General features: G+C 41.2%; 1 protein-coding gene across 4 annotated transcripts in view; it reads right to left on the bottom strand.

The window, feature by feature from the left end:
• GYG1 (glycogenin 1) overlaps positions 1-18,388 on the bottom strand; it is a 38,484-nt gene extending 20,096 nt beyond the window's left edge. The window contains exons 1-5 of one of the 4 annotated variants that reach the window (XM_021069597.1): positions 18,177-18,388; positions 15,641-15,776; positions 13,606-13,780; positions 13,141-13,303; positions 1,697-1,823 (exon numbers count right to left, since the gene is read on the bottom strand). In XM_021069597.1, the coding sequence (XP_020925256.1) occupies positions 1,697-1,823; positions 13,141-13,303; positions 13,606-13,780; positions 15,641-15,776; positions 18,177-18,183 (608 nt within the window). In that variant the 5' untranslated portion in view covers positions 18,184-18,388. The remainder of the gene's footprint in view (positions 1-1,696; positions 1,824-13,140; positions 13,304-13,605; positions 13,781-15,640; positions 15,777-18,176) is intronic. The other 3 variants (XM_021069595.1, XM_021069598.1, XM_021069599.1) reach the window with 3 other exon arrangements.

Genomic DNA, 27,542 nt, shown 5'->3' with positions numbered 1-27,542 from the left:
ACAGGGAATTAAAATCAATATTGTATAATAATGAACATTGGAATATAATCTGAAACAAAATAAATGAATTACTTTACTGTACACCTAAAACTGGAAAAGAAAAAAAGAAAAGAAAAAAAAAGAAAGGAAAAAAAAAAAAAAGAATCAGGGCCATACACTTCCAAGCAAGACAGGCTTGTACTTTACAAGGCCAAAGATCAGTGGCAAAAATAATGCTTCTCATATTCCATCCCTTGATATCAAGGGATGGAATCTTGTTCTGTTTTGCTTTACTCAGACCACAGTTGGTATGTTTGAGAATTTGCCTGTTTTGTTTCTAGAAAGGGAAGTGAATCAAGAGGCTGTAATATGTCAGAGACATATGCCAAGAGAACAGGGAGGAAAGAACACAAGATTCTTGTAATCTTTATCTGGGGGATGTTGACAGAGTATGCCCAGAAAAGGACAGAAAAGGAAACATTTCTGCCACAAAAAGGCAGACACGCACCCTTACCAGTGGAGCAAGACTTATAGAGAGACTTTGGATAAAGAAATATGAGGAGTGAAAGGCCCTTTGTTTCCTGCTCACTCAGGAGTACCTGTGCCGGATGGAGACTGGAGAGCCCAGCCCCACTCAGTTGAAGAGCTTCACTGCTCACGGCTGTGTCTCAGGATCAACCTGACAGCTTGGCCTCCACTCAAGAAACCTGAATCATCTTTCTTGGTTTTGCACAAATGAGTCAGAGGCAAAGGATAGGGCCCAGGCCTTCACAGTGAGACAAGCATTGTAACTAGGCTGTATTCCTCACTGAATCAGAATGCCCCAGAACAAGTGAGAAATAAGCATGTTGCCAAAAACAACAATCATCCACCGAGCACTTTATGTGTATGAACTCTCTTCATTCTGACAGCCCAGCGAGGGAGGTATTGCTTCCCTCTCACTTGGCATATGCTGGACCTGCAGCCCAGAGCCTTAACTGCCCAGTGAGGAAAGGGCAGAAGAGGCTGCATTGGCCTCTCTGGCTGGGAGACTGCTCGTACTGCCAGACCACCTCCCAAACAGAGAGGACTCGGCACCTCATGTTCACAAAGTGTGAAGGGTAGGCCAGGCCCTCTTCCTACCTCTTCACATGACTGCCTCCCTTCATGCTCACAGGGACCTTTGCAGGGCACTGAGGCAGAGAGACCTTCAGAAACAAGCCCAACTTCTACTGAACTACAAGTTCAGTAACTAGTAAGCACCCAGGAAGTGGCTTTTCCAGGATGTGAACAGAGGTAGTCTAGTTCCACAGGCCCTGCTCTTGACCATGACACCACATTGCTGCCAGCATCTTGCTTAATTAATCCTCACCAATACCACGGAGGGAGCAGTTAACACCCTCATTTTGGAAAATTGAAGCTCAGCAGCTAGGATGAGGCAGAAGTTGGGTTTGTGCTCAATCAGTGCTCTTGACTGTGACACAGAGATGACTCATCAGAGGGCCAGGCACAGCAAGAACCAATGGAACCTTTTCCCATAAGCAGCTAAGTGCCCTCCGGGTTATTCCAAACACAAAGTAATGGGTAACATTAAGGCCTTTACTCATTACAGCCACGTTTCCCACAAAAGACTTCCCTCAAAGTCTCCCTCAAAATGACAATGAGGCACCCCCAAAATCTTAAACCCCACTCTCCTGCCCTTACCATTCCCCACAAGAGTTAAACCATTTGCACTTACGCTTTAAATGCTGGGAGGTAGGAGTATATAGAAACACTGCTTAGGTTATAAATAAATGGCAGGTGTTTTCTGATATCTGTTGTTGCCCAGCTGCTAAAAAATGTGTTCAGTAAACCCTGGTCCCCACCTGAAAGAAAAAAAAAAAATCACAGTCAGATTTCAAGGACAGTCAATAATTCAATAGGAATACATAATTGATCTTTTACAAATTGATACTAATTTCATTTTTAAAATAAGAAACTGCATGTTAAAGACATTTTAGGGGATGGCCATTTCCCTGAGTTAATTCATTAACTCAACAAATATTTATTGAGAAGCTACTGTGTGCTCCTCAATAAATGTGCACCAGGTGCTGGAGTGTCAATGATAGACAGAGATATAGTCATCATCTTTATGATGGTCTGGGTGAGGTGGAGGTGGAGCTCGAGCTATCAGCAAATCAAGAGGCAATAACACCATCATGAATGGGGTGCTATGAAGCATGTGGAGGTGGCTTGAGACCTGGTCTGATGGGTTGGGGAAGGGTGCCAGGAGGAAGCTGTATTTAAGCTAAGGGGTACATAGGCGATTTGACAAATGCAGGTGGAGAGAAGGGGAGCAGATAGTATTCCAGGTGGAACACACAGCACCAAAGACCTGAGGGGGTGGGCAGAAATGCAGCTTCAGAAAGAAGAGCTGGAAGGTGGTCTGGCTAAGTATACTGAAGAGTGGGGCAGGGGTCGCATGGAACCATGGTAGTCTGCAAAAGGTAGGCACCAACTCGACCATGCCGGACTTGGATTTTGGATTTTATTCCCAGTGAAAGATTTTAGACTTTCTGTTAAGAGCAATGGAACAGAAAAAGAAGTCAAAAGCAGAAGAGAGCAAACTGGGAAAATGGAATTGATTCTGGAGCCCCCAACACTGACATAAGGCTCATGGAGAGAAGGCCACACTGCCCTCCTGCCCTGGCCACACCTCTGGGCAGGTGGAGGTTGGTTCTCACAGGGCCAACATCAGCCACAACCACACAGCACAGTGCTTGCTGAGACCTTGGGGTTCCTGGATTTCACTCCCTCACACTTTCCTTGGAGAGTGAGGACCATGGCCATTCATTCAAAAGCAATAAAAAGAATAAAAATCTAAATAGCTAAGTATGTGGCCTAAATCACAAGCACATAGGTAACCAGATAGGTCACTAAGCCACCGCAAAACACCTCCCACCATCGGAGTCCATGTGCTTCCTATCTTAGGCTCTTGAGATTTCAGAAAACACACACAGGACCAGATTCTCCCATGCGGCAGAACAGCAGCTTGGGTGTGTGGGTGTGCATATGTGTGCATATGGGCATGGGTGGGGGCGGGTGATAGTCAAGGAGAATCCTGCCCTTTGAAAGTGCGAGGCTGGTACACGGCAGTTACTTCCCTTCTTGGTCTGCCTTGACTGACACCTAGTTTCCTTTCTAAATACAGAGCAAAATTGACACAACACTGTAAATCAACTATAATTAAAAAAAAAATTTTAAATAAACATGTAGCAGCTGTCATTATTATCCATTTTTCTTAGTTTTGAAAGAGACTTTTAAAAGATGGAGATGTATTTAATATTTGGAACTAAATAAGTATTAAGTTTGGGGCATTAGGTTTAAAGTCCATATGTACCTTACCTATCCTCTGTGTATCTCATCCTTTCTAAATACCCTGATCAACTCTCTGGATCAAAGGTGTTCACTGAACAAATGTCCATGGGGCAACCTTTTCGTAGAGAGGCTCTGACAGGTCCCCACTCCTCAAGGGACAAACAGCTCAACATAGAGTCAAGGTTTCACCTTTGAAAGTTCTAAAGGACAGGAGCTCCCACTGTGGCCCGAAGGGATTGGCAGCATCTTGAGAGCACTGGGACGTGGGTTTGATCCCTGGCCTGGCACAGTGGGTTAAGGATCTAGCGTTGCTGCAGCTTCAGTCGAGACTGAAGCTTGGATCTGATCCCTGGCCTGGGCGCTCCATATGCTGTGGGGCAGCCAAAAATGAAAAAAAAAAAAAAAAAAAAAAAGAAAGCTCTAAAGGACAATAAAGATGGCATCAGGACATGCTTTATTTGTTATATGATCCTCTAGCTATAGAGAAGATTTTATCTATATAGACTAATGCATTTTGAGACACAAAATATTAAAGCCAAAACACCACACCATTCATCAAAGGCTTATTTTGGATTCTATGAAGATACCCCAAATCATAGAAACTGACGGTTAAGGTACAGAGGCCTAAAGTCTTACAAAATTTCTTTTTACACATAAACATCAAATATAGGTTCAGGAACTATTCATTGCAGCTTTATTTGTAATAATGCAAAACTGGAAAAAATCCAAGTTTCCTTCCACAGGTATATGAATGTGATACCTTCACACAATTGAATATTACTCAGCAATAAAAAGGAATAAACGATTGATACTGCAGCAACTTACACAGATCTCTGAATTATGCTGAGGGAAAAACTCCTGTCCCACAAGGTTGCATACTGTATGACTCCATTTATGTGCCATCCTTCATATGACAAAATCATAAAGACAGAGAACAGATCCCATGATGGCCAAGGTTTGCGGTGGGGCGGGGCAGGGCGGGGGAGGGAGAAGGGTGGTGGTGGCTTCAAAAGGGAACAAGAGGAACTCATGTGATGGAACTGGTCTGTACTCTGATGGTGGTGGTGGTTACACTGATCTACATATTTGATAAAACTGCATAGAAAACATATACACATGTACCCATACCAATGCATACATGCAAAACTGGTCAAGTCTGAATAAGATTGGTGGACTGCCTCACTGTATCAATTCCTGTTGTGGAATTAAAGTTATACAAGATGTTACCATCAGGGAAAACTGGGTGAAGCGTATATGAGACTACTCTATACTGTTTTGTTGTTGTTTTTATAACTGCATGTAACATCTATAATTGTCTCAAAATTAAAAAAAAAAATTTAAGTCTAAAGGATTAATGTGGCTAAAACGTAAAATACCACCAGGAACTGTTAGCATTAGAGTCTAAATTCCACAAGGACAGAGATTATGGCTCTTTTTGTTTACCACTGTAATTATAGCACAGTGTGAAATGCCTTACACGCAGGCAAGTTATTTGTAGAATGGACACAAGAACCTTGAAGATGTTTGTTAGCAGCAGAAAAAGCTGAAACAACTTGAATACTGTACCATGGAGGAATGGTTAGTACACTGTGATACAAATCACTCACTGAATATTCATTATTCAGCCATTAAGACTGGTGGTTATAAAGATCATCAGTCCACTGTGTAATATAAAGATATACAATGACGTACATCATGAATATAACTAAGAACATAAACATTCCTACCAGAAGAAAATAAATCAAAAAACAGTAACTGTGTTAAGTGGACGGGGTGTCAGAGATGGTCCCCCCCAAATTTCCCTTAATATTGTTATATTATTTTTTGTAATTCTAAAATATTAACAATATAATTAGGGGCAGGAATGAGAACTGTACAAAGGCTTTTTCTTTCCAGTTTTAACTTGTTAATTTATTTTCATTATGAAACATTATCAAAAACACATATGTGTAGATTATAAAATATACTAATAATAAAACTAAATAATATACCCAGTACCCATTTAAAAACTCAAACATTACCAAGACTGTTTAAATTCTCTGTGTGGGTTCCCCAAGCCAATCTCACTGCCTACCCCCCAAGAGGTAACTACGTACCATGGATTTTCTTTGTAATTATCTTGCTTTCCGTCATCATGTATGTATGTATCTCCAGACAATGCATGTATTTTCACTTCTTTTTGAACTTTGCAAAACTGGGTATCACACTATGTAGTTTTTTACTACTTGTTTTTTTTAATGCCACATTTAAAGACCTTCAGCTTTATTTTATTTATTTAAATGAAGTATAGTTGATTTTAAAAATCTTTTTTAAACACTTGAGCTTAAAATGACAACTACATGCACTGAAGAAATCTAATCCCATGAAGGTCGGAATAGCAGCTGTAAAGGAGAACTTCCCAGTCTGACGGGTGAGTCTGGGAAACAGGAGCCAGAGCTGTTGATCCCTCAGAGCCCCTGGCCGGCTGCCTCTGGCCACAAAAGGCCGCTTCCATTCACCCTCAGGTACCCTACAAATGCTGCCACTCCTCTCTCGTGCGCCACAGCAGGGCGGAGAAGCACCGGTAGAACAGGAAACAAGCAAGAAGTGGAAGAGGCAGAGCAGCTGACGTGTGCATCAAGGGTACCCATTCCATTGGCAAGTCCTTAAACACTCCTCTGGAGTGGACAGTCCATATAGACCATGAATCTTCTATGGCCACTGACGTCATTATGTGACTATGAAGGGTCACCTTTTAGCCAAAAATTGTGGATTAAAAATACGATTAAATACCACCTAGATGCTTGGGCCTTCATAAACAAATTTTAAATTCAACATTCTAACCATTTTTTTCCAACAATTCCACACCTCAAGGTCAGGCAAATGTTTTAGTTTTACCAGAAAAATCTATGTGTGGTGCTATAATATCCTCTTTTAGAAATCCTTAAATTAGAGCACAATTGAAAGCAGAATGCAAATCTAAGCATGTCTGTGCTACAAAACATACAAGGATGCCATGAAGACTGCTGAATTTTCACTACAAAAACCCTATGACTTCTGTCCAGTACATTCAGACTTCTGGAGGCAACTTTATTTATTTTGACAGGTGATGACATTTTTAATCTCAATCATCTTAGAAACCACAAGCATGATTAGCAGACCTGCCAGCAGCTGTGATCCAGCAGGCCAGGGTGTGGCAACACAGGTGAGATAAAGGAAATGGAATAAGAGACACATGGTCCATGTTTTGCAACCAAAAGCAAATAACCAGGTTCCCTATCTTCCTTGCCCCAGGCTGGTCAAGTGCTAGTGATAACCTTTCAAGCATTCGGTACTTTCCAGGTCTTTTGACCAGAGTCATGAACCTGGTAAACGTGGACATAGCACAGCATTTTTCAGAAACTGGGCCCATTATTTTATGAGACAGAAATGGAGTGCTGTCTTTTAAATCTGGGCACTTGTCCAATGCTTATGTAGTGTGTGTGCTTTTCCATAGTTTGTTGGGCAGCTGGCTTGCTTACTGTGGATAGCAGGGAAGGCAGGTCAATGTTGGTTTAAACATGAACCCTAGTAGCTCAGCCACAAGGAAAGTTCCCCCAGGACCATGCTACTCAAGCAAAATTCAGGTTTCCAGAAGCAAGGGGCATCACCTGAGAGCTCAATGGAAATGCAAAAGCAGAGCTACAGCGTGAGAACCCACAACTGAATCCCCAGGTGATCTGCTTACATATTAAAGACTTGTGGCTGCCTGATGGGAGGGGGAAGGAGTGGGAGGGATCGGGAGCTTAGGTTTATCAGACACAACTTAGAATAGATTTACAAGGAGATCCTGCTGAATAGCACTGAGAACTTTGTCTAGATACTCATGTTGCAACAGAACAAAGGGTGGGGAAAAAAATGTAATTGTAATGTTTTATACATGTAAGGGTAACTTGATCCCCTTGCTGTACAGTGGGAAAATAAAAAAAATAAATAAAATTTGGTTTTGCATTTCTCTTATAATCAGTGATGTTGAGCATTTTTTCATGTGTTTGCTGGCCATCTGTATATCTTCTTTGGAGAAATGTCTATTCAGGTCTTTTGCCCATTTTTCCATTGATTGATTGGCTTTTTTCCTGTTGGGTTGTATAAGTTGTTTATATATTCTAGAGATTAAGCCCTTGTTGGTTGCATCATTTGAAACTATTTTCTCCCATTCTGAAAGTTGTCTTTTTGTTTTCTTTTTGGTTTCCTTTGCTGTGCAAAAGCTTTTCAGTTTGATTAGGTCCCATGGGTTTATTTTTGCTCTAATTTCTATTGCTTTGGGAGACTGACCTGAGTCTTTTAGAGAATGACTCTTATTTTACTGTATCAGAAAACAGATCTCTCATAAAGGTCATTTCTACAGAAAATATCTGAGGTCATATAAACTGGGTACAGGCATCAGTGGGTGATGAATAAGATGGGTTCCAGCTCTCAATCTGATAAGGGGGCAGAGGACCATATAACAAGCAAATAATTTAAAGCAAAATATGCTTACTACTATAAGAGGGTATAGACAAGTGCTGAAATGAAAACATGACTCACTCCTTAACACTGACTTCCTATAGTGAGCATGCCAAGGTTTGTGAATGGCCCAGCTTTTGGGGATATTTCCATGAGGTTTACTCAGGATCATCGGATTAACCCCAGGTAGCTCATGGAAATCCATGAACCCAGAGTTCTAGTCCCAGCATCATTGGCCTCAATCCATTTAAGCCAAGAACAACTTATTTATTTTACCATTTCATGTTACAGCTTTTGTTTCTCACCCTCGGAAAAAAAAAGATTTTATTTTTTGTCTTTTTGTCTTTCTCAGGCCGCATGCACGGCGTATGGAGGTTCCCAGGCTAGGGGTCTAATCAGAGCTATTGCTGCCAGCGTACACCAGAGCCATAGCAATAACAGATCCGAGCCGCTGCAACCTACACCACAGCTCATGGCAATGCCAGATCCTTACCACTGACCAAGACCAGGGATCGAACCTACAACCTCATGGTTCCTAGTCAGATTCGTTTTCACTGAGCCATAGCAGGAACTCCCTCAAATGGTTTTTTAAAAATACTACAGGAATGTATTATAGAAATGTAGGCAAGAATAATCATTTCCAAGAATACTCCCAGACCCACAAAATAATACAAGACTATCAACTTTGCTGCTGATTTAAAAAGACAAAGTAACTCACAAATATAGAGAACAAACTAGTGGCTGCTATTGGGAAGAAGGGAGGGGGAGGAACAAGAGAGGGATAAGGGATTATGAGGTACAAACTACGTATAAAAAAGCTACAAGGATATACTGCATAGCATAGGGAATACTGCCAATATTTTATAATAACTATAAGTGAGTACAGCCTTTAAAAAAATTGTGAATCACTGTTATACACCAGAAACTTACATAATATTGTAAATCAACTCTACTTCATTAATAAAATAAAATGCATCCAATATTTTAACTATAAAAAATATAAAAAGACAAAATATTTCTAGATCTTATGGTTCAGAGAGGAAGAACAGCAGCTGTAGAGATAGAAGGCTTAAGCCTCTGTGTCTTCATCTCTAAAATGAGGACCATATCAGCTGCTCTCTCTACTCAGGGAGATGCATTTTAAGTAATTAATCTCTAATAAAGCCAGGGTCATAGAGATTTTCCTCTATCCTGTTATTGTTCTCAGGATACATTTTTGTGAATGTTGCATGCAGTGTGGGATAATTGTGAGAGAAGAGAGAAAACTATCCTCACACAACCCAGCTGCAGTGTCAAGAAAGACTGGTTCAGACCTGGCTCGGCTACCAGCTCAGGGACACTGGGCAAACTGTGGTGCCCAGTACTAACTACATAGCAGGGCTTCAGTAAATATCTGTTAAATTAATTCATTAATGAGTTGAATGAATGAATGACTACTTCACAGAACCGCTGAGAAATAAGTGAAAAAGTAAAATGGCCAGCCTAAGAGCCTGTACCCATGTAACACGTTAGTCCTTCCCCCTTCTCTTTTTCTCACAGGGTTCATGATCTCTGCTGGTTACAAGGATAGAAACAGATAGATGGCTAAGTTAAAAAAAAACCAAAAAAACCCAAAAAAACTCATGGGCACAATGAGATTAAAAACAGGTCTTAAGATAAAAACCTGTGTGTACACATTAATTTTGCCATTACACATTACGACTTTTACTTTCATCTTATTCAAGATGATGTTAATGCAAGGTAACAGAATAATTTTCAAAGCAATTGATAAAACAGTCTAAGGGCCACAAGCAGCCTAGTGTTTGGGCAGCTGGAGAAAGCATAGTGTTTGGGCAGCTGTCAGAGTGGATCCTAACAAGTCAGGGAACCAGGTGAGGGACACCTGAACTGCTGAACTTATTTCGTTTGAATAAGACAAGTACTATCTGAGAATACCTCTCTCCTTCATTCCTTTTTCGGGCAAGTTCAGTCTGAAGCCTAACTAATAACAAAGATTAGGAAAGGGAGCATTGCTGTCAATACACTTTAATAGAACTTAGCACCAAATCTTTTCTGCTAGAAATTATTTTAAAACTTTATTGAACTCTCTTGATTTTCTTGCAGGAAAAAAGATCTTCAGTTTAAGGGTCTCACTGACCTCTTAGAATTAGAACACACAGTTTTAATGGCCTCGCAGCAAATATTAGATTCTACTAAAAGAAAAACATACCTAATATTCTATCACCAACTTTCTTCTATTTTTTCTTAAAATTCACTATAGGTCAAAATTTCACTACTTCAAAAAAAAAAAAAAAGTTTAGAGTATTTAGGTTATGGTGATGAATCCCAAGATTTTTTTTTTAAGTAGTTACTTCAATTTGGAAAATATGAATCTCTCTATTTTTTACTTAGGTTTTGTTTTTGAAACTAACATATAGAGACAAAATTTAATAGACAGCAATTTTCAAGCACTGAGCTCTTGTTCTCAACTGTACAAGCATTCTTAATTTAGGATACTTTGGAGTCATGGCATAAAAGGAAATAAATCTCAACCTACATTCCGATTGATTTATTCAAATGAAGAGTTAAGGGCATCAGCTTTGTTGTACATGAGTTATGTGGAGACAAAAGTCCTGATTAGTATCTATGCAATCATGACCTTCCTCTTCCTTTCTCACTGTTAAGTCCTGAATTTGACCTTATCTGGTCAGTCTATAAAAAAGTTAGTGTATGTGTATTTCACAACAGCTATTGTACAACTAACTGTTCAGGAAACATGTAACTTCAGTTATGAAGTAAGTGCCAAGACAGTTTGCAAACATTAACAGTATAGGAAGTTTGGCACTTCATGGTGGGAAATGAAATGCCAGCCATGAATTAGGTATGAAGTCACTAGTCCTAAATTTGAATGCTCGCTCTAGATATTGGGGAAGAAAAGAGACGTCAAGGCAGGAACACGATTTGCCATATTAGGATTACTCTCTTGGCCAGAGGCAAGGGTGGGGTGTGATTAGAGTGCTGATGATTAGGAGCCTGACAGCCACATTCTTTCGCATTAGAAGGGCTGTGGAAGCAGCTGCAAAGGCTCAGCCATCAGCGGCCTGTGTGGCTTGTCAGTGGACACCAAGCCCCATCAGTTCTTGCTGAATGTATGCAAGAGATTAAGCAGGACTTCTAAGGGCTTGAGATATAGTCATCTGCAAACAGGTTTTCTTTAATAGTCTAAATATTCCGGGACTTAAGACCCCTGTTCAGTAAAACTGGGGGATGGGCGGCTTGGGAGCGGCTGCGGGTCGGGGTGGGAAAGATACCTGAGGATATAAGAAAATGTGTGGTAAGGCGAAAGGGAATATCTGAAAGTGTCTGTCTCGGTGCCTACAGTGTGGCATCTAAACAAAACTGGGTACTGCCTTGAGAATCTGAAGCAAAGCATTAGAAAAGGCTGTTGCCCATAAAGAAATATTTCATCAAGTGTTAAGTTCAACAAGTCTTTACATTATTCAAATATGGATTCAACAGACAGTAAATTCCTCATAGGGGAATAGGCTGCCATCGTATGGGGCGAGCCTCCTTTGATGAGTAAGTAAAGTTCATCTGTAACATCAAGTGAAACAACCTTTCATTTAAGAGCTTCTGCTTTATGCTTCAGTTGAATTTAAACAATACACTGAGAATAACTTTACGTTCCTATCGTATAGTTGAATTTTCAACTCCTTCAATTAAGCATTTCTATGAACAGAAAAAATTTAATCCTTCGCCACCAATAAGCCAGTAAGTGGAATCCCTTACAGAAAGGCCAGCTCCTGGAAACCCTGCTGCTGAATAATGAATATGCCAGCAGATACACAGAGAAACTCCTGGTGGTTTCAGATTCTGGCTGAAAAAGCAGAAAGAGCTTTCTAGTTGAGCACTTTTCCATACATTCTTACTTCATAACAATGAATTCATCAACTCCTCTAACACCTCTTGATTCTAGAACAAGGGAGATGATTCAGATTGGTCTCTACCAGTTAATCCATTTTATATTCTGAAATTGTGACCTGGGTGATTTACCATGACATACTACCTGTTTGGTATCCAAAAGCTCACCTCACAACAATAAATCTAATACTCTTCTAGATTAGAAACTGGATTCTCTTTACACTGTTCAGGGCTCTGGCCCATCCCCATGTTCCTAACCTGGGCTTCTGCCACAAGGTCCAGTATCTGATAGTGTTACTGCTAAGAGAGTGTCTTTTTTTTTTCCCCCCTTTTTTCTTTTTAGGGCCACACCCGCAGCATACGGAGGGTCCCAGGCTAGGGGTCAAATTGAAGCTATAGCTGATGGCCTATACCACAGCCACAGCCAACGCCAGATCCCAGCCATGTCTGTGACCTACATCACAGCTCACAGCAACGCCAGATCCTTAACCCACTCAGCGAGGCCAGGGATCGAACCTGCAACCTCATGGTTCCTAGTTGGATTAGTTTCCACTGAGCCATGATGGGAACTCCAAGAGGATGTCTTCTTAGTGCAAATTCTTCTTCCTAGATAGAGCTGGGGTTTTGTTTGTTTTTTGGTTTTTGGGTTTTTTTGATTCAAAAGACCCATCAACATTAATTTTTAAAAGAGCTGCTTTTGCATACTAACACTAGTTTTGTCTTGTGTGTAGTTTGCTGTTGTTGTTTTAAAAAGAAAAGCTTTGTATTATTTTAGAGACTGGCCTAAAATAGAAGCACACTTATTAATTAATTTAACCAAAATTCTCCAGAGGATGTGAGGTGCTAAATCACAAATAGTCAGAACTTTTCTGTATTAACGTACAGCTATTAACACACTTATGCATTATGGAAAATGGATGGTGACTTTGCTAATGTTCTCCTCTTTGGCCTTAGAGATACCACTCTCTGTGATGCAGAGTCTTTTAGAGAACGAAAATTTGGTGACAAAGATTATTCATGTAGTCTTTCTACTTTTAAATGCCTCCTGAGAGAATGGGAGACTAAGTTTATTTCTAACATTTCCATGGAGACATTGCTTGTTCCTCCTGTTATCTTTTGTACTTACATTTACTCAGATTTAAAGACAATTGTTGAAGTTTTTGATTTGTCTAATTCTTTTGAATTCCTGAGTAATCATAGTTCATTCATTATACTCTAATTTGGACATAGGAAGGCCAATGAAAGGCAAGTCTGTAAAACATCCTATGTACCTACAGGAAAAAGATGCAAGTACACACACAAACACACAGCACTATTTCCAAGAACAACACAACTTAAACTGCTTGCCATATCTCACGCATCACTGTCTCCCAGGCACAAGGAACCATAGCAACTCCCTGAGAAGGGCAGCCCCTGGAAATTATTAGCAGCTTATCAGATAGAAAGAAAACAGATACATACCATCAAAACTACCTTGCTCAGAAGCAAGGTGCAACAGCTGATTGTATGTTTCAACTGAAGGCTGATAAACAAAGACTCCAGAATTGAAGCAGTCAGGCCACCCTGGGTCTGGTGCCGCCGACAATTCTTCTCTCTCAAAAAGATCATCAATATTTGCTAGGACCTGATTCAAGGGCAAGGGGGCGGGGTAGGGAGAAGGGAAAGCATTTCAGAACTGTTCTGCTGCAGCACACCCTTCTTAAGTTCTCCTTAAGTTATCCACCACAAAAGACGCAATCTGTTGCTGGTCTTAACTGCGCAGATGACAGCTGTGAGGCAGGCTGCTCCTACTCTCCTTCAACACCTGACACTTTTTACAACAGTGGTTTTATCTAAACTTTACTGTTGAGTCTTGACAGCATTCTTCAAATACCTAACTGGTCTCGTTACTATATCCATCTTTCTAGCCATCAAAGCCATACTCACCAGAGTATCTGCATCCATGAATACACATTTTGAGTACTGTGTAAGTGACCAGCAGTGGAGTTTAGTTAACGTAACACCCAACTCAGGCCTCTTCATTAAGGTTAGATGAGCAGAATCACCACTGTCCAAGACATCTACCACGATGACTTCATCAAAGACCGTCTCTAAAGTTTTCCTGTCAAAATAGAATCCAGAAAGCAGCTCTCAGTGTCTCTTCAGAACAAGTGACCCATTGAAAGTGAGACTGCATTCTTATTAGCCTAGCGATTACTAGAGCAATCTGTGGTTTTTTTTTTTTTTTTTTTTTTTTGTATATTACAATCTCTTAAATATGTCCTAATTTATTTCAGGACAAACTGTATTAATTTGCATGTGCAGTTAACTTCACTAAAATAACATGACTGTTTATGGGGAGGATGAACTAGTCTTAAAACATTATCATAGAAGAAATTTTCAAAGTTATATTGCACCACTGAATATCAGGAAAATTGTGAAATAGCTTGTAAAAAATGTGACTGATTTTGATAATACATCTTCGCAACAGCCTATGTCTTTAACAATATTTTATTAGAAACCATTTCTTGTTAACCTCTGAATACTTTTACAAATAATGCTGAGTTAAGTACATATAATATCTTCCATGAAGCCTATAACAATTTTTGCTAAAGCAGTTGATAGAGAACTTTCTGAAGCTGTGTGTCCTAAAAGAAGTTAAATAACTCAATTATTTGGTTTCCATTTTTTAGCACTGAATATAACTAGCATTTATTAGGTGCTTAGCACTCCTGACATAATGAGAGACTCACTTTAGTTTGTGAGGTACAATACTTCTCCATGCCCAGAATTAACTAAAGACGTATTTTAGAAAGCAAGCCTGAGGTGAGGTAAGTGGAGTGTACTTAGAGAAGACACTAAACTCATCACAAGGAAAACGTATGATAAAGACAGATAATCATCGAAAGTTTAAAACAGTTATCAAGCCTGAATAATAAAACTGATATTATCTGTCTCCAAAGCTACATAAAAATATGTTCCAGTTTACACAGTAAACTTGATCTTTTTGAAAGAAATCATTAGTGGTACTATTTACTACAGTAAAGGGGGGTTGGTTTCTAAGACTACATCTGCCTTCTTACACAATCGTCACTAAAGAGATTATAGACTAGCACCTACACATGAAGAGACTTTTTTTGGGGGGGGAGTATTTTCCCAAATAACCCTTTAGGAACAAGGTTGTTAGTGTGAGATACAGCTACATGTATATATATAATGCCTCTTTTTTCAGAGGTCCTTGGCATGTGTTTACATTTTTTTTAAAAGTCACAAAAAGGTCATTTTTTATTTCAAAAGGGATAGAACACAAAAAACACAATACAGAGCTGCTAGTGTGCTCAAATATTTTTAAATAAGTTAGTATTAGAATCGAGGCAGTTCATTCAGATTCTTCAAAATTTAATTCCAACAAATGAACATGAACTAATCCAATCAAGGAGCAGCTGGTGCCCCCTGCGGTGTTCTCCAGGCAGGACCCCTAATTCAGAGAGCCCTTTGGCAAATATTCTAGTCTATTAAATTGTAAATAAAGATCTTTAGGTTACTATCTCAACAGTAGTGGAAAAAACTGCTACTTTCAAAGTCATGGGAGGTTTCCCTGGTTGGAAATAGGAACAAAGCAGGCTCTACTGCTGTTTAAGGAAAGGCATGCAAGTGAAGGGGGAGGACAGAAAGAGAATGGCCCAACTGAGACACTCACTAGGATCACCTGGAGAGGACGTGCCTATAGCAGAGCACCACTCCTGGGTGGAATCAGTAAGCACATGGGCCAGACCACTGCCTCTCAGAGAGAGCTTGGTGGGAACATCTCCCAAGAGCCAGGAAGAGGTTTCAGACCCAGGAATCTTTTACTCAGCAACTCTCATCTTTCTCCACAGGCCCTTAACTGCTGGAAAGGATATGGCCTCCATGCTTGCTGAATCCAGAAACAAGGGAGAGGGATGTTAGAGTCCCACCAACAGCCAGGCAGTGAGGTCCTCACCTCATGGAGTCCGAGACCTGTGGGGTGATGAGCACAACCAGCCTCCTGGAGGTCCTGTGCTGTTTCAGGGATGAGCCCAGGACCAGAGCTCCTTTGGCATAGGCATCATTTGTGGTCAGTGTCACAAAGGCCTGATCTTAATACAAGGAGGAAAAAAACAAAACAAAACACATTCGTTACATTATTCTACCTAGAAAACTCCACTCCAGGACCCTTTTCAACCAGGAATTTGGCAAAATCAGCTCTTTTAGAGCCACTTGCTCCATTAATAGAAGAGCAACCTCTTGAGGGTGGAGTGGTGAGGGAGAGCCCCAATGCCCATTTTAAGAATGGCTCAAGATCATTCTTTAGCAGGAAATCTTTGGCAACCTTCAAGAGGGTGTTTGAGCTATAAAAATTCAACCCATTTTAGAGTCCAGACATGCTAAATTCTCAGACTAAACAGTAGTTTAACACCCAGAGGGTGAACCTCAGGCAATTAACAGGCAATAATGAAGAGATCAAGAATTGCATTTTCTGTTTCTCCTGTTAAGGTACCATAGACAGTATTTTCAGCCAAGCACAAATCCAGCCAACAGCCTCCAATGAAAGCATCTGAAAGGAGAGGCTATATTCTTCATTCTGGTGCTTGTATCTGCCAAGCCTCAGGCTCTCTATACTGTTTTATCAACCTGGAGCAAAGACTTCATGGCCACCCAACCACCTCTCAAGAGTCACTCTGAGCCTCTCTCAGACCTCACCTCCCCCAAGAGGTCTTCCCTTCTTGATGCTTCTATCTAAAGAGTGGTTTACTGCTGTTAAATAGATTCAGGGAGCACCTCACAAGCTCTAGCAAGCCAGCCTCCTTCTCCTTGGAGAAGCAAGCAGTACTCCCTACCCTGTACCCTGGGGCCTGCCAACTAACTCTCTCTTACACACACACACACACTCAAAACTCAATCTCCAATAATCAGTTAACTGAAGGCAAACACATGGCTTATTCTTCCTCCTGGACAAACCCCACCCTCCCCAGGTCACCAGCCCAGCCTTTAGGATTTCTCTAGTCGTTCCCTGGGATGATTCTAGGGCACACTCCATCTCCAAACATTAACGTTAGCAAGTTGAGAGGATCTAAATGAACAGGATGCTGAGGATCAAGCTCTGGTAGGGCTCATTTGGGGTACCACTGCCCAAAACAGGAGTTGGGACATTTTGTCATGAAGTCACTCTCTGTCTTAGGTTTTCTCATTCTTTGTCCATTTTCCAAAGTGAAGGCTAGAAGCAGTGGAAATTCCATTGAGAAGTGAAGGGAAGTGAGAGGTTATCAAAGTGGGCCAGCACACCCCCAGCTGCGGATATGAGGGCCATCTTCACGCATAGCACTGGACTCTCCGCTGAGCTGTAGAAAGACTGGTGTTCCCCAACACTGGAGGGCCACCGGCTCGAGGAAAGCTCAGGACAGGGTCATCAGTCCCTTGACATACCCATCAACCTCTGCCTGTACTTGTTCCTTCAACCCATCACAAAATGGCAACATATCAGTCAGCCTGCCCCAAGGGTACTTAATCTGGGGCATAATGATGTTTTAATACAAAAATGGTCCTGATTCCAGGAGATCATGGGGAAAAGTTTAATAAGGTAAGCAGGATTCAAAGATTTCAGGAACCAGGGATGCGGATGATTGCCCAAATGAAGCAGGACAAATGCTGAGAAGCAGAAGCTAAATCGCCAGACCTAGCAAAGGAACAGGAAAGACTAATGACAGCTGAGTAGGAGTTCACCTTTTTAGAGAAGGCCGAACTCTGAGATACATCTGCAATCCTTCTGCAGTTCAACTGCTGCAATAACCCCGCTATCAGCCTCAAGAGCACGGGAAGGACTAGTTACTTCGGGGCCCCCCGGTCCTTGGGGGCAGATTCGCCAAGCGAAACCTTGCAACAAGTGAGCCGACGCCCTCCCACCGCACAGGGTCGGCTTCGCGGGGGCGCTCGCCGGGCTCCGGCTTCCCGCAGCCCAGCCCCAAAGGCCTAAAAATAGGCTCGGTGTGGCGGCCAGCGCCGGGGCGGGCGGCAGAGGAGCCGAGCCGGGGCCGCCCGAGTCCCCTTCTCGCACCGCCCCTTCCAGGGGTCCTTGCCCGCGGGCGGTGGGGGCGGCGCCCCAGGACCCCGGTGCGCTCGGGAGCTCGGGACCGGCGCCCCCAGGAAGCCAGCTCCCCACCCCCACGCACCCCGCTGCAGCTGCTCCACCCGCCCTTCACGGTGATCGCAGGAGGAAGGGCAAGGAGACGGAAGCAGGAACGGGGGCTGCGGCGGAGGGCCCAGGCGCTGCCTGGCGCGCCCCGAGGTCTGGACGGCCGCTCGGGCCCCTGCGGTGCGGAGCAGCTGCCGACGCAGGAAGCGACACACCCGGCTGCGGCCAGCCTGCAACTTTGCGGCGGTCCCCGTCCTGCCTGGAGCTCCCCGCGGCGGAGGGGCAGGCGTCCGGGGTGAAGGGGCCGCGCGGGGCGCGGAGCCCGCGGTCCCGGGGCTGCTGCGGCGGTGGGCCGCGCGGCGCGTACCTGTCATGGTGCTCCCGGGCGCGCCGGCGGCCGCCGCAGCCGCAGGTTGGTGACTGGAGAAGCCAGGCGCCGAGAGGGAGTGCTGCCAGCAAGGAGGCGCGGCTGGAGCCTAGCGTCCGCCCGGAGAGTTCTTATAGCGGCCGTCACGTGGCCGCGCACGCTCCCGGCGCCCGCTGGTATCCTCCCAGAAGAGCGGGCGGCTGGGGAGAGGCGGCCCCTGGGCTGCGCGACCCAGGTCATCACCAAACCCTTCCACCCCTGGGCCTGGGCTCCGGGTCCACCTCCCCAGCCCGCCTGGTCCCGGTCCTTATCCCCTGGGGCACCTGCCTAGGACCACTGGCTTCCGTGTCCCACATGAACCAGGCTTGTGGAGGGGGATTTGGGGGCGGAGTGTGGCATCACTGGGACAGAAATCCCAAAGAAATCGCGTTAGGGAATCTTACAAAACAAACAAGAACTCCACATCAGTCTAGTTAGGATAATTCACCTGAGTTGCTTGAGTTAAACATAAAGTTTAATTCCACTTTTTTCACCTAGAATTCCAAATCAACCTCTGGGGGCATTTCTTGGTGTTCTCACAATGGTTTTGAGGCCTTAACCGAAAAACAGAATAAATCCTCAGTATATTAGATTCTTAGAGTCCTCTGCCTCACTTAGTTTCATTTAATTCTCTGGTTAATTCAATGAACTGGGTTCTATAGCCTTATTTTACAGATGAGGAAACAGGCACAGAAAAGTTAAATTACTTGTCTATGATCATATCATGTACATGGAGAAGGTAGGATTTGAACCATAGCAGTTCCTTACAAAAGTGACCTTCTCACAGCAAGGCCCTGACATATACTGACTGGTACCCTAAAGCTTAGTAAATTATGGTAAATGTAGTTGGGTAATACAGTTGTTTAGGTTTATCTGTTTCACAAAATGTGAAAAGGTGAATTTGTCATTTTTTCCGGGAAGTTGAGAAATAGCTCACTGATGTGATTACACTTTTCTCCCAATGTCTTCCATCCAGCCCAAACACACTGGGAAAGCAGCTGCTGGTACAATTCTCTGCAAACAATAGTTGCTCAGTAAATGCTGAATAGAAACCAAACAGGAAGTTGACAAAATCAGGTGAAAAAATGAAATCAATGCTGTAGAAGATGATTTGTTTGTAAAGGTGGTATTGCATTCTCAAACCAATTCTATCACTGTGTCTTTAAGTGTAGGCCTGGACCGCCTGGATCAGAATCACTTGGGGGCACTTATTAAAAATGCGAATTTTTTGGTCCCAAGCCCAGACTCCTGAATCAGAATCTTAATGTAGAACCCAAGAATCAGCATTTTAAATGCCACCCTTTGGGAAACTGTCTTGAATCTTTTCCCTCACCCCCACCATGGCATGGAGACCACTGAATCACTTGGGAAGACTGCCTGGTTTCTGGGTATTGTAAACTTCCTTTGCAGGAAGTGGAAATGTGGGGGTGAAGGTGCAATGGATGAGTTTGCACTTATTCAAAGCCTGTAGGCTTAGAAGAGTTGGAGCTCTTTAAGGAATATAAAGGCTATATTGAATTCCACCTACGTGGGGAGGGAAAAACAGAGTGGTGCTTCCAGGTCTGAGTTGCTCTTTTCCATATTGAGAAGTGGACCTGAATGAATGAGGTTTCCATCTTTCAACCAGGAACACTCCTGCCATCAGTGACCCTTAACCACATGTTGCTGTAAGCCTAGTTTTCCAGGCGGGGCTTCTGCAGGGTATGGTTCTGGGGCCAAAAGAGTGTAGCCTGGAAGAAGGGCTAGGGACAACAAGAACTGGCAAGCTTCCCTTAGGAACTGACTCCTTTCTGCCCCACCCCCTAGCATGGTTCAGTAAAATCAATTAGCACAGTCTTCTTTCTTGTGTTTCATGTATATTTACAGAAACACAAAGTTTATAGCTTTTACCACACTGAATCAAACAGATGTTTCAAGTTTGCTACAATATACTTTTGCATGTTGTCTTACTTGAGATTACTAATAGTGATCCACTGACCAGTTTTCCTGTGGCTGTTCTTCATAGAGCTTCATGGGATCAAGTCGTCTCTGGATTTAATGTGACCATGAATTCCCTGGGGATTTTGTTAAAATGCAGATTCTGACTCAGTGGTTTGGGGTGGATCTCAGGTGATGCCCAGGTTGTGGACCAACTTTGAAAAGCAAGGTATTCAAATATTCTGGATTATAAAACTTTGCAGGTAGTAGACAGACATACATGTTGTATTGAGACAAATGTTTGAGACTTCCATTTGTTGATTTTTTCCTGTGAAATTTAAACTAGCAGAGTTTCTGATTCTTAAAAGAAAGATTTAAATTAAAAAAGGAAAGCTATACTCTACACATAACCATTAGCCATTTAAACCTATGCTAAATGCATGGTTGGTCCGAATGAATTTTTAGTTAGCTTTGGAATGCATTATGTAATTTTTTGGCAGGACACTTACCTTCATAATTATGTTTTGTTTAAGATAATGCTGAAATCAGTTTGCATTCCCTTGAACACACACAATTGATGGTGAGAGCAACTGACCTGGAAATGTATTCCAGAGCAGAGGGCAACTTGTTGGCCCAAGACACAAACGGTTCCCACAGGCAGTCCATGAAATAGACATACCACACCTGGCTGGACATAGGGCCTACCTAGTTAACTAACTGCTTAAAAATTTGCCCTTAATTTACGGCACACAAAATCCATACCCAGAATTGTTGCTAGTGGTCACAGTCCTGTCTGTTTCTAACTGGAAACTTAGTTTCCAGAAATATTATCCTTGGAGGCCCAAAGCAGCCCATTTTTGTTTTATTTTGTTTAGTTTTAGGGCCTTACCTGCAGTATATGGAAGTTCCTGGGCTAGGGGTCACATCAGAGCTGCAACTACCAGCCTATGCCACAGCCATATCAATGCCAGATCTGAGCCATATCTGCAGCCTACACTATAGCTCACAGCAATGCTGGATCCTTAACCCTCTGAGCAGGGCCCACATCCTCATTTCCGCTGAGCTGAAATACGAACTTCAAAGTAGCCTGTTCTTTGCTTGAGAGCTGGAATACCATACTCCACAAGTGAGGGCTGGTGACTAGTTACATTGCTTTAAAAAAAAAAATCTTTACTGAGATATAACTCACATACCATGAAATTCAGTCATTTAAAGTGTACAATTAAATGGTGTTTGGTTTATTCAGAGAGTTGTGTAAGTATCACAACCTGAGCTTAGAATATTTTCATCACCCAAAAAAGAAATGTATACCCATCAGCAATCACTGCTCATTCTCTCCCTTTTCCTCAGCCCACTTCTAATATACTTTCTGTCTCTGTAGATTTGTCTATAGAGATTTGCCTACATGTGGTCTTTTGTACTGGCTTCTTTCACTTAGCAAAATGTTTTCATGATTCTTCTATGTCGTAGCATCTATCAGCATTTCATTCATTTTTATTGCCAAATAATATTTCATTACATGGTTATACCATATTTTAATTATCCATCTCATGGATAAACATGTTGATGGGCATTTGGGTAGTATGTATTTTTTAGCTACTATGAATAATGCTACTGTAAATATTTGTTTCTGAGTTTTTGTGTGAATATATATTTTTCCTTCTCCTGGATATATACCAAGAAGAGAATTACTAGATAACACGGTGACTCTGTGTTTAACATTTCGAGAACTTCCAGACTGTTTTCCAAAGTGCGGGTATCATTTTGCATTCCTACTAGTATAAGGATTCTGATTTCTTCATTTTTTAGCCAATACTTGTTATCATCTTTTTTTTTTATTATGGCTATTCTAGTGGATTTGGTGTGGTATCATGTTGTGGTTTTGACTTGCTAATGACTAGTGATGTTGAGCATTTTTCATATGCTTATTGGCCATTTTAATATCTTCTTTGAAGAAATGTCTTTATCCATTTTTAACTGAGTTTATTATTGAGTTATAAGAATTCTTTATATATTCTGGATACAACTCCTTTATCTATCTAGCTTTCTGTCTATCTATTCCCATTATGTGGGCTTACTTTTCACTTTCTTGTAGTACATTTTGTAGCAAAAGTTTTACATTTCTACATAGTCAAATTTATTCATTTTTATTTTTTTGCTTGTACTTTTGATGTCACATTTAAGAAACCATTGCCTAACCCAATGTCAGGAATATTTACTCCCATATTTTCTTGTAAGCAGTTTAAAGTTTTAGTTCTTAAATTTAATTCTGTAATCCATTTTGAGTTAATGTTTGTGAGTGGTATAGAAGTAGAGGTCTAGCTTCTTTCTTTTGCATGTGAATCTTAAATTGTCCCAGCACCATTTGTTGAAAAGACTATTCAATGTTTCCTCATTGAATTATCTTGGCACTTTTTTTGAAAATAAGTTGACTCTAAATGTGACAATTATATATATTTTTTTAAATTTATTTATTTATTTATTTTTGTCTTTTTGCCATTTCTTGGGCCGCTCCCGTGGCATATGGAGGTTCCCAGGCTAGGGATCTAATAGGAGCTGCAGCCGCCGGCCTACACCAGGGCCACAGCAACGCGGGATCCGAGCCACAGCTCAAGGCAACGCCGGATCTTTAACCCACTGAGCAAGGCCAGGAATTGAACCCGCAACCCCATGGTTCCTAGTCGGATTTGTTAACCACTGCGCCACAACGGGAACTCCCCGACAATTATATTTCTGGACTCAATCCCATTCCATTAATATATATGTCTCACCTAATGCTAGTTCCATGCTGTCTTGATTTCTGTAGGTTTGTAGTAAGTTTGGAGTTGAGGAGAATGAGTTCTCCATTTTTGTTCTTTTTTTTCAAGATTGTTTTAGCTACTCTCAATCCCTGCATTTCCACATGAATTTTAGGATCAATTTGCTAATTTATGCAATAAAGGAAGCTAGGATTTGGATAAGAGTGCTTTGAATTTGTAGTTCAATTTGGGAGTATTGACAATAACTTAAGCCTTCTGATCCATGAACATGGGATGTCTTTTCATTTACTTAATCTTCTTTAATTTCTTAAATTAAAGTGTTATACTGCTTTTTCAAACACATAACAAAACTCAAATAAATTAGGCTCGTTAGCTGCATAAACTCCACAGGCATGGCATGATTTTCATATCTGCTAGATACTTTAAATTTATATTATTAAAAAATTTTTTTTGTCTCTTGTCTTTTTAGGGACACACCTGTGGCACATAGAGGTTCTCAGGAGGCTAGGGGTCGAATCAGAGCTGTAGCTGCCAGCCTATGCCACAGCCATAGCAATTCGGGATCCGAGCCGCGTCTGCAACCGACACCACAGCTCACAGCAAAGCTGGATCCTTAACCCACTGAGCGAGGACAGGGATCTAACCCGCAACCTCATGGATACTAGTTGGGTTCGTTAAACACTGAGCCAAGATAAGAACTCCCTAAATTTATATTCTTGACTAAAATCTGATTATCATTGAGCTTTATACATGGAACAACAATATTCTGCCCCATCACAGGACAACTGCACTGCACAAAACTGCACTTTGGCATTATCAGTAATAGCTGACACATACTTGATGCTAGGGTTCTTACACATATTAAATCATTTAATCTTCCCAACAATCTAATGAGGTAGTTTCTAATCACCACTTTAGAGGTGAGGCACAGAGTTTGCTTGACATTATACATCTAGTAATTTGTAGAGCTGGGATTTGAACCAGATTACCTGTCTCTCCAGTCTGAACACTAACTGTTGGGCAATGTGTGTAGGTTGTGCACCACTCAAAAGCTGCAAAATTATATGTGTAGCTTCTGCTACCTTTCCCCCCACAGTTACCATGTTCCTCTCCCTAAAGTGGCATTATCTTCTTGAATTTTTCTGTGGCTTTAAGGATGCCACAGAAAGATCACTGTTATGGCTTTTCCTATGGGCCACTGGAGATGTTTGCTGTGTCGTGCAATTTCCATGGGAAAATTTTCACATTGGTCTTGGTATCAGAAAGTGTTGCACTCCTTAATATTTAGTTTTTTCTTGATCTTACAGACTTTTTACGTTTTATATCAATACGTTTCCCTCTTTTTGAAACCACTTAGAGGCTTACAGAAAGACTTGCATCTACTTCTAGTAGTTATTTGAGCTCTTCATCCTCCATTTATTTTGCTTTAACTTTTTCCCCACTATTACCCTCCCTGACTTGTTTATGAAGTTGCTTGAGTTCCTTTGGAAGTGGGGAAGGAATGTGGAATTAATTAGTAAATAATTAAATCATCAGAAGTTTCTAGTGGGAGTAGAACAAGGAAGATGAAATTTCAGCTCAATCTGGGTGACTCTGGAGGTTTCTATAGTGATTTGTCAGTAAAATGAAAATCTCATAAATTAGAGAGACAGGGCTAACTGATCCAGACATGGGAATAACCTTCTGTAATTAGTTTAAAATCTAAAAAACCCCAAAGTGATTGCTTGATTTTTCAGTCTTTTATTATTTATTCTACCAGTAATATAATAACAACATGATAGTGGAAAAAGGGAAGCATAAAGTTGTCCAGGTTTTTCAACTCTGAATGTTTCAAATATATTTTCACCTTTCAGGTTTTAGTTAACATATTTAGGATCTATTAGTTGATGGATTAAATCATTTAAATTAGCTAGTTATAAGCCTGGAAATTAAGAGAATTTCTTTGGCAGTTACCTTTTCTTTAAAATGCTTTATTAGGGGATAATTTATATACAGTGTTTTCACTTTTTAAAAGGATATAATCCAATGAGCTTTGATAAATACATACAATCGTAAAACCATCACCATAATTACCTCCAAAACTTCCCTCTTATACCTTTGAGGTCAATCCCAGCCCCCAGAGCTGCCAAACACAGCTCTGATTTATTTCCATATATATTTGGTGTTTCTATAATCTCATAGAAATGTAATTATACTGTATGTAGGCTTTTGTGTCTGGCTTCTTTACTTAGTATAATGCTTCTGAGATTTATTCAGGTTGTTGAGTATCAATGGTTCATTCTTTCTACTACTGAGTAGAATTCTTTTTTTATTTTCTTTTTAGGGCTGCACCTCTGACATATGGAAGTTCCTGGGCTAGAGGTCAAGCTGCAGCTGCGGGCCTACGCCACAGCCACAAGAATGCCAGATTTGAGCTGCATCTGTGACTTTTGCCGCAGCTTGCAGCAATGTGGATCCTTAACCCACATCTTCATGGATGCTAGTCTGGTTCTTAACCTGCTGAGCCACAACGTGAACTTCTCAGTAGAATTCTTTTGCATGCATATACCACAGTCTATTTATCCAAGTACAAGGAATGGGATTGCTGGCTTGTACAGTATGGCATATTTAACTTCATAGGAATGTCAGTTAACTCTCAAAGTTCATTGCTAAATTTGGATATGAGCATGAAAAATGGAAGGTTTTTTTTAGGCAAATCAATTATGTCTTAAGATGATCTTATGTCCATTCACAGCACACTTAGAGAGAAGGGGAGAAGGGGACATAAATCCCTGTGTGTATTACTGGAGAATTACTTTTTTTTTTTAGGATGCTGGTGTCATCTGCTTCTACTTGCCCAGCATGTATACACCCATGGCTTCATTTGAGAAGGATTAGGAAAGGTGACCCCAAGGTTCATCACAAACCAAAGTCTTAGTGATCTATCAACTGCAGGGATTTGGCCTAAAGAGCAGAAAACATGAAGAGACAGAACATTACCAAAGCTCAAGGTCACAACGGATGTTACAGAAAATACTCTCCTGTGGATTGTATCATTTGATCTTCAAAATAGCCCATCAGGTAATTCAACTGGATACATGATATTTTCACCAGGCCACGGGACTCTGGCAACAGTTTTATTCTTCTTTAAAAAAAATTAGTTTCCAGTTTGAAATAAATCCTAAAGGCTGTAACAAGTAACCTCCGCCCAACTCTGAGCCTCTTCTATCCCTGAATCCTGTCGCTCAGCCTTACTGTACCTCTGAATTCAATCCCAGCCCTGAATTTCTAAGGTGGGCGTGAGGGATATATATTGAGCAAAATGTTTGAAAGCAGAAAGTTTTAATTTTTAATCTGTTTTTTTCTTACCACCAGGTGAAAATGATCTTCCTTAGTTCATGCAGAATTATTGTTCCTACATAACAGGTGATGTAAGTGAGACATGGAGAGGTTAGCAGATTGTTCAGGGTCATTTTGGTAGAGTGGTATGGCTGGGTCTCTGCTAAAGAATAGCCATACCACAGTGCTGCCTCACTGAAATTTCAGTGGGGAAGCAAGCATTCCTCAGAATTTAGGCCCTCAGAGATATTCATGCCCATGAAGGCAATCGGAATGTCAATAAGCTCCCACTGTCTGTTTCTTCTTTTGATGTGGAGGAAACAAAGGAATGAAGGGCATTGGATTTTTGAAGAATTGCTAAGAAAAGAGGCAGAAAGTAGAAGATGGATGAATGTGAGAAAAGGCCTGAGAGAGGCTTCTAGCTCATGGTCAGACAGAGGAGTGGAGGTGAGAGTATAAAAGAGCAAAGAAAGCTCCTAGGTCCTAAAAAAGGTAGTGTCAAAGGACACATGTTGCTTCACTCCCTGTAATTCCCAAGTGGCTCCTAGAATAGATCCTGCCACTGGGGGAGGGTGGGGGATGTCATTTGAACAAAGGCTTAATGATTTCTTGGAATGTTCTAAAATCCTGCAATATCTCCACCTGTCCGAAATTCTTTTTATGGAGGACAAATATTTCATCTACACTTAGAAAAATAAATTCTGGTGGAAGGAGGAGAGAGAGTTATTTTGAGAGCTCACTAGTATCAGGCACAGTAAAGAATGAGTACTATATATGTCATCTCATTTAATCTTTCTAACACCCTATGTGGGAGATGTTTTTAGCTCCATTTCATACACAAAATGGATGAAACTGAGAGGTTAAGAAACTGTTTACCGTCAATGTGTGAATATGCCTTTTATGAGCCAGTAAATATACTCTGTATCCAGAGGTATTTTTGTCATACATTAGTACATACGGTTTTGCTTGACATGGTTACTGAAAATTTTTGAAAACGAACTTCTTAATAAAGCAGCATGTTTTCAGAAGATGTATTGATTGAAGCGTCCCTATTTTGCACATAGAACAATTATAGTAACATATAATTCTCATCACCATGAATACCTAATGCCGTTGTCATTTGTAAATTGAAAAGGTGTTTAGGCAGCAGTAGAAATTTCCTTAGTCCTGGTACTTAAACTTTTCGAGGAATACTTAAGATTTTCCCCTCAGATATATATTTTAAGCATTTTTTTTCCAACAAGACAAGAACAAGTGACTTTTTATTAGTCTGCATAGATCAGTATGGTCCTCTAGTTAAAAAATACTAACTCTCTTCTATTCTGTATTATAT

The sequence above is a fragment of the Sus scrofa genome, chromosome 13, assembly GCF_000003025.6.
Source record: "Sus scrofa isolate TJ Tabasco breed Duroc chromosome 13, Sscrofa11.1, whole genome shotgun sequence".
Classification (NCBI taxonomy): domain Eukaryota; kingdom Metazoa; phylum Chordata; class Mammalia; order Artiodactyla; family Suidae; genus Sus; species Sus scrofa.
Note: the sequence above shows the minus strand (reverse complement) of the source record. Positions and strands in the feature narration are given on the sequence as shown.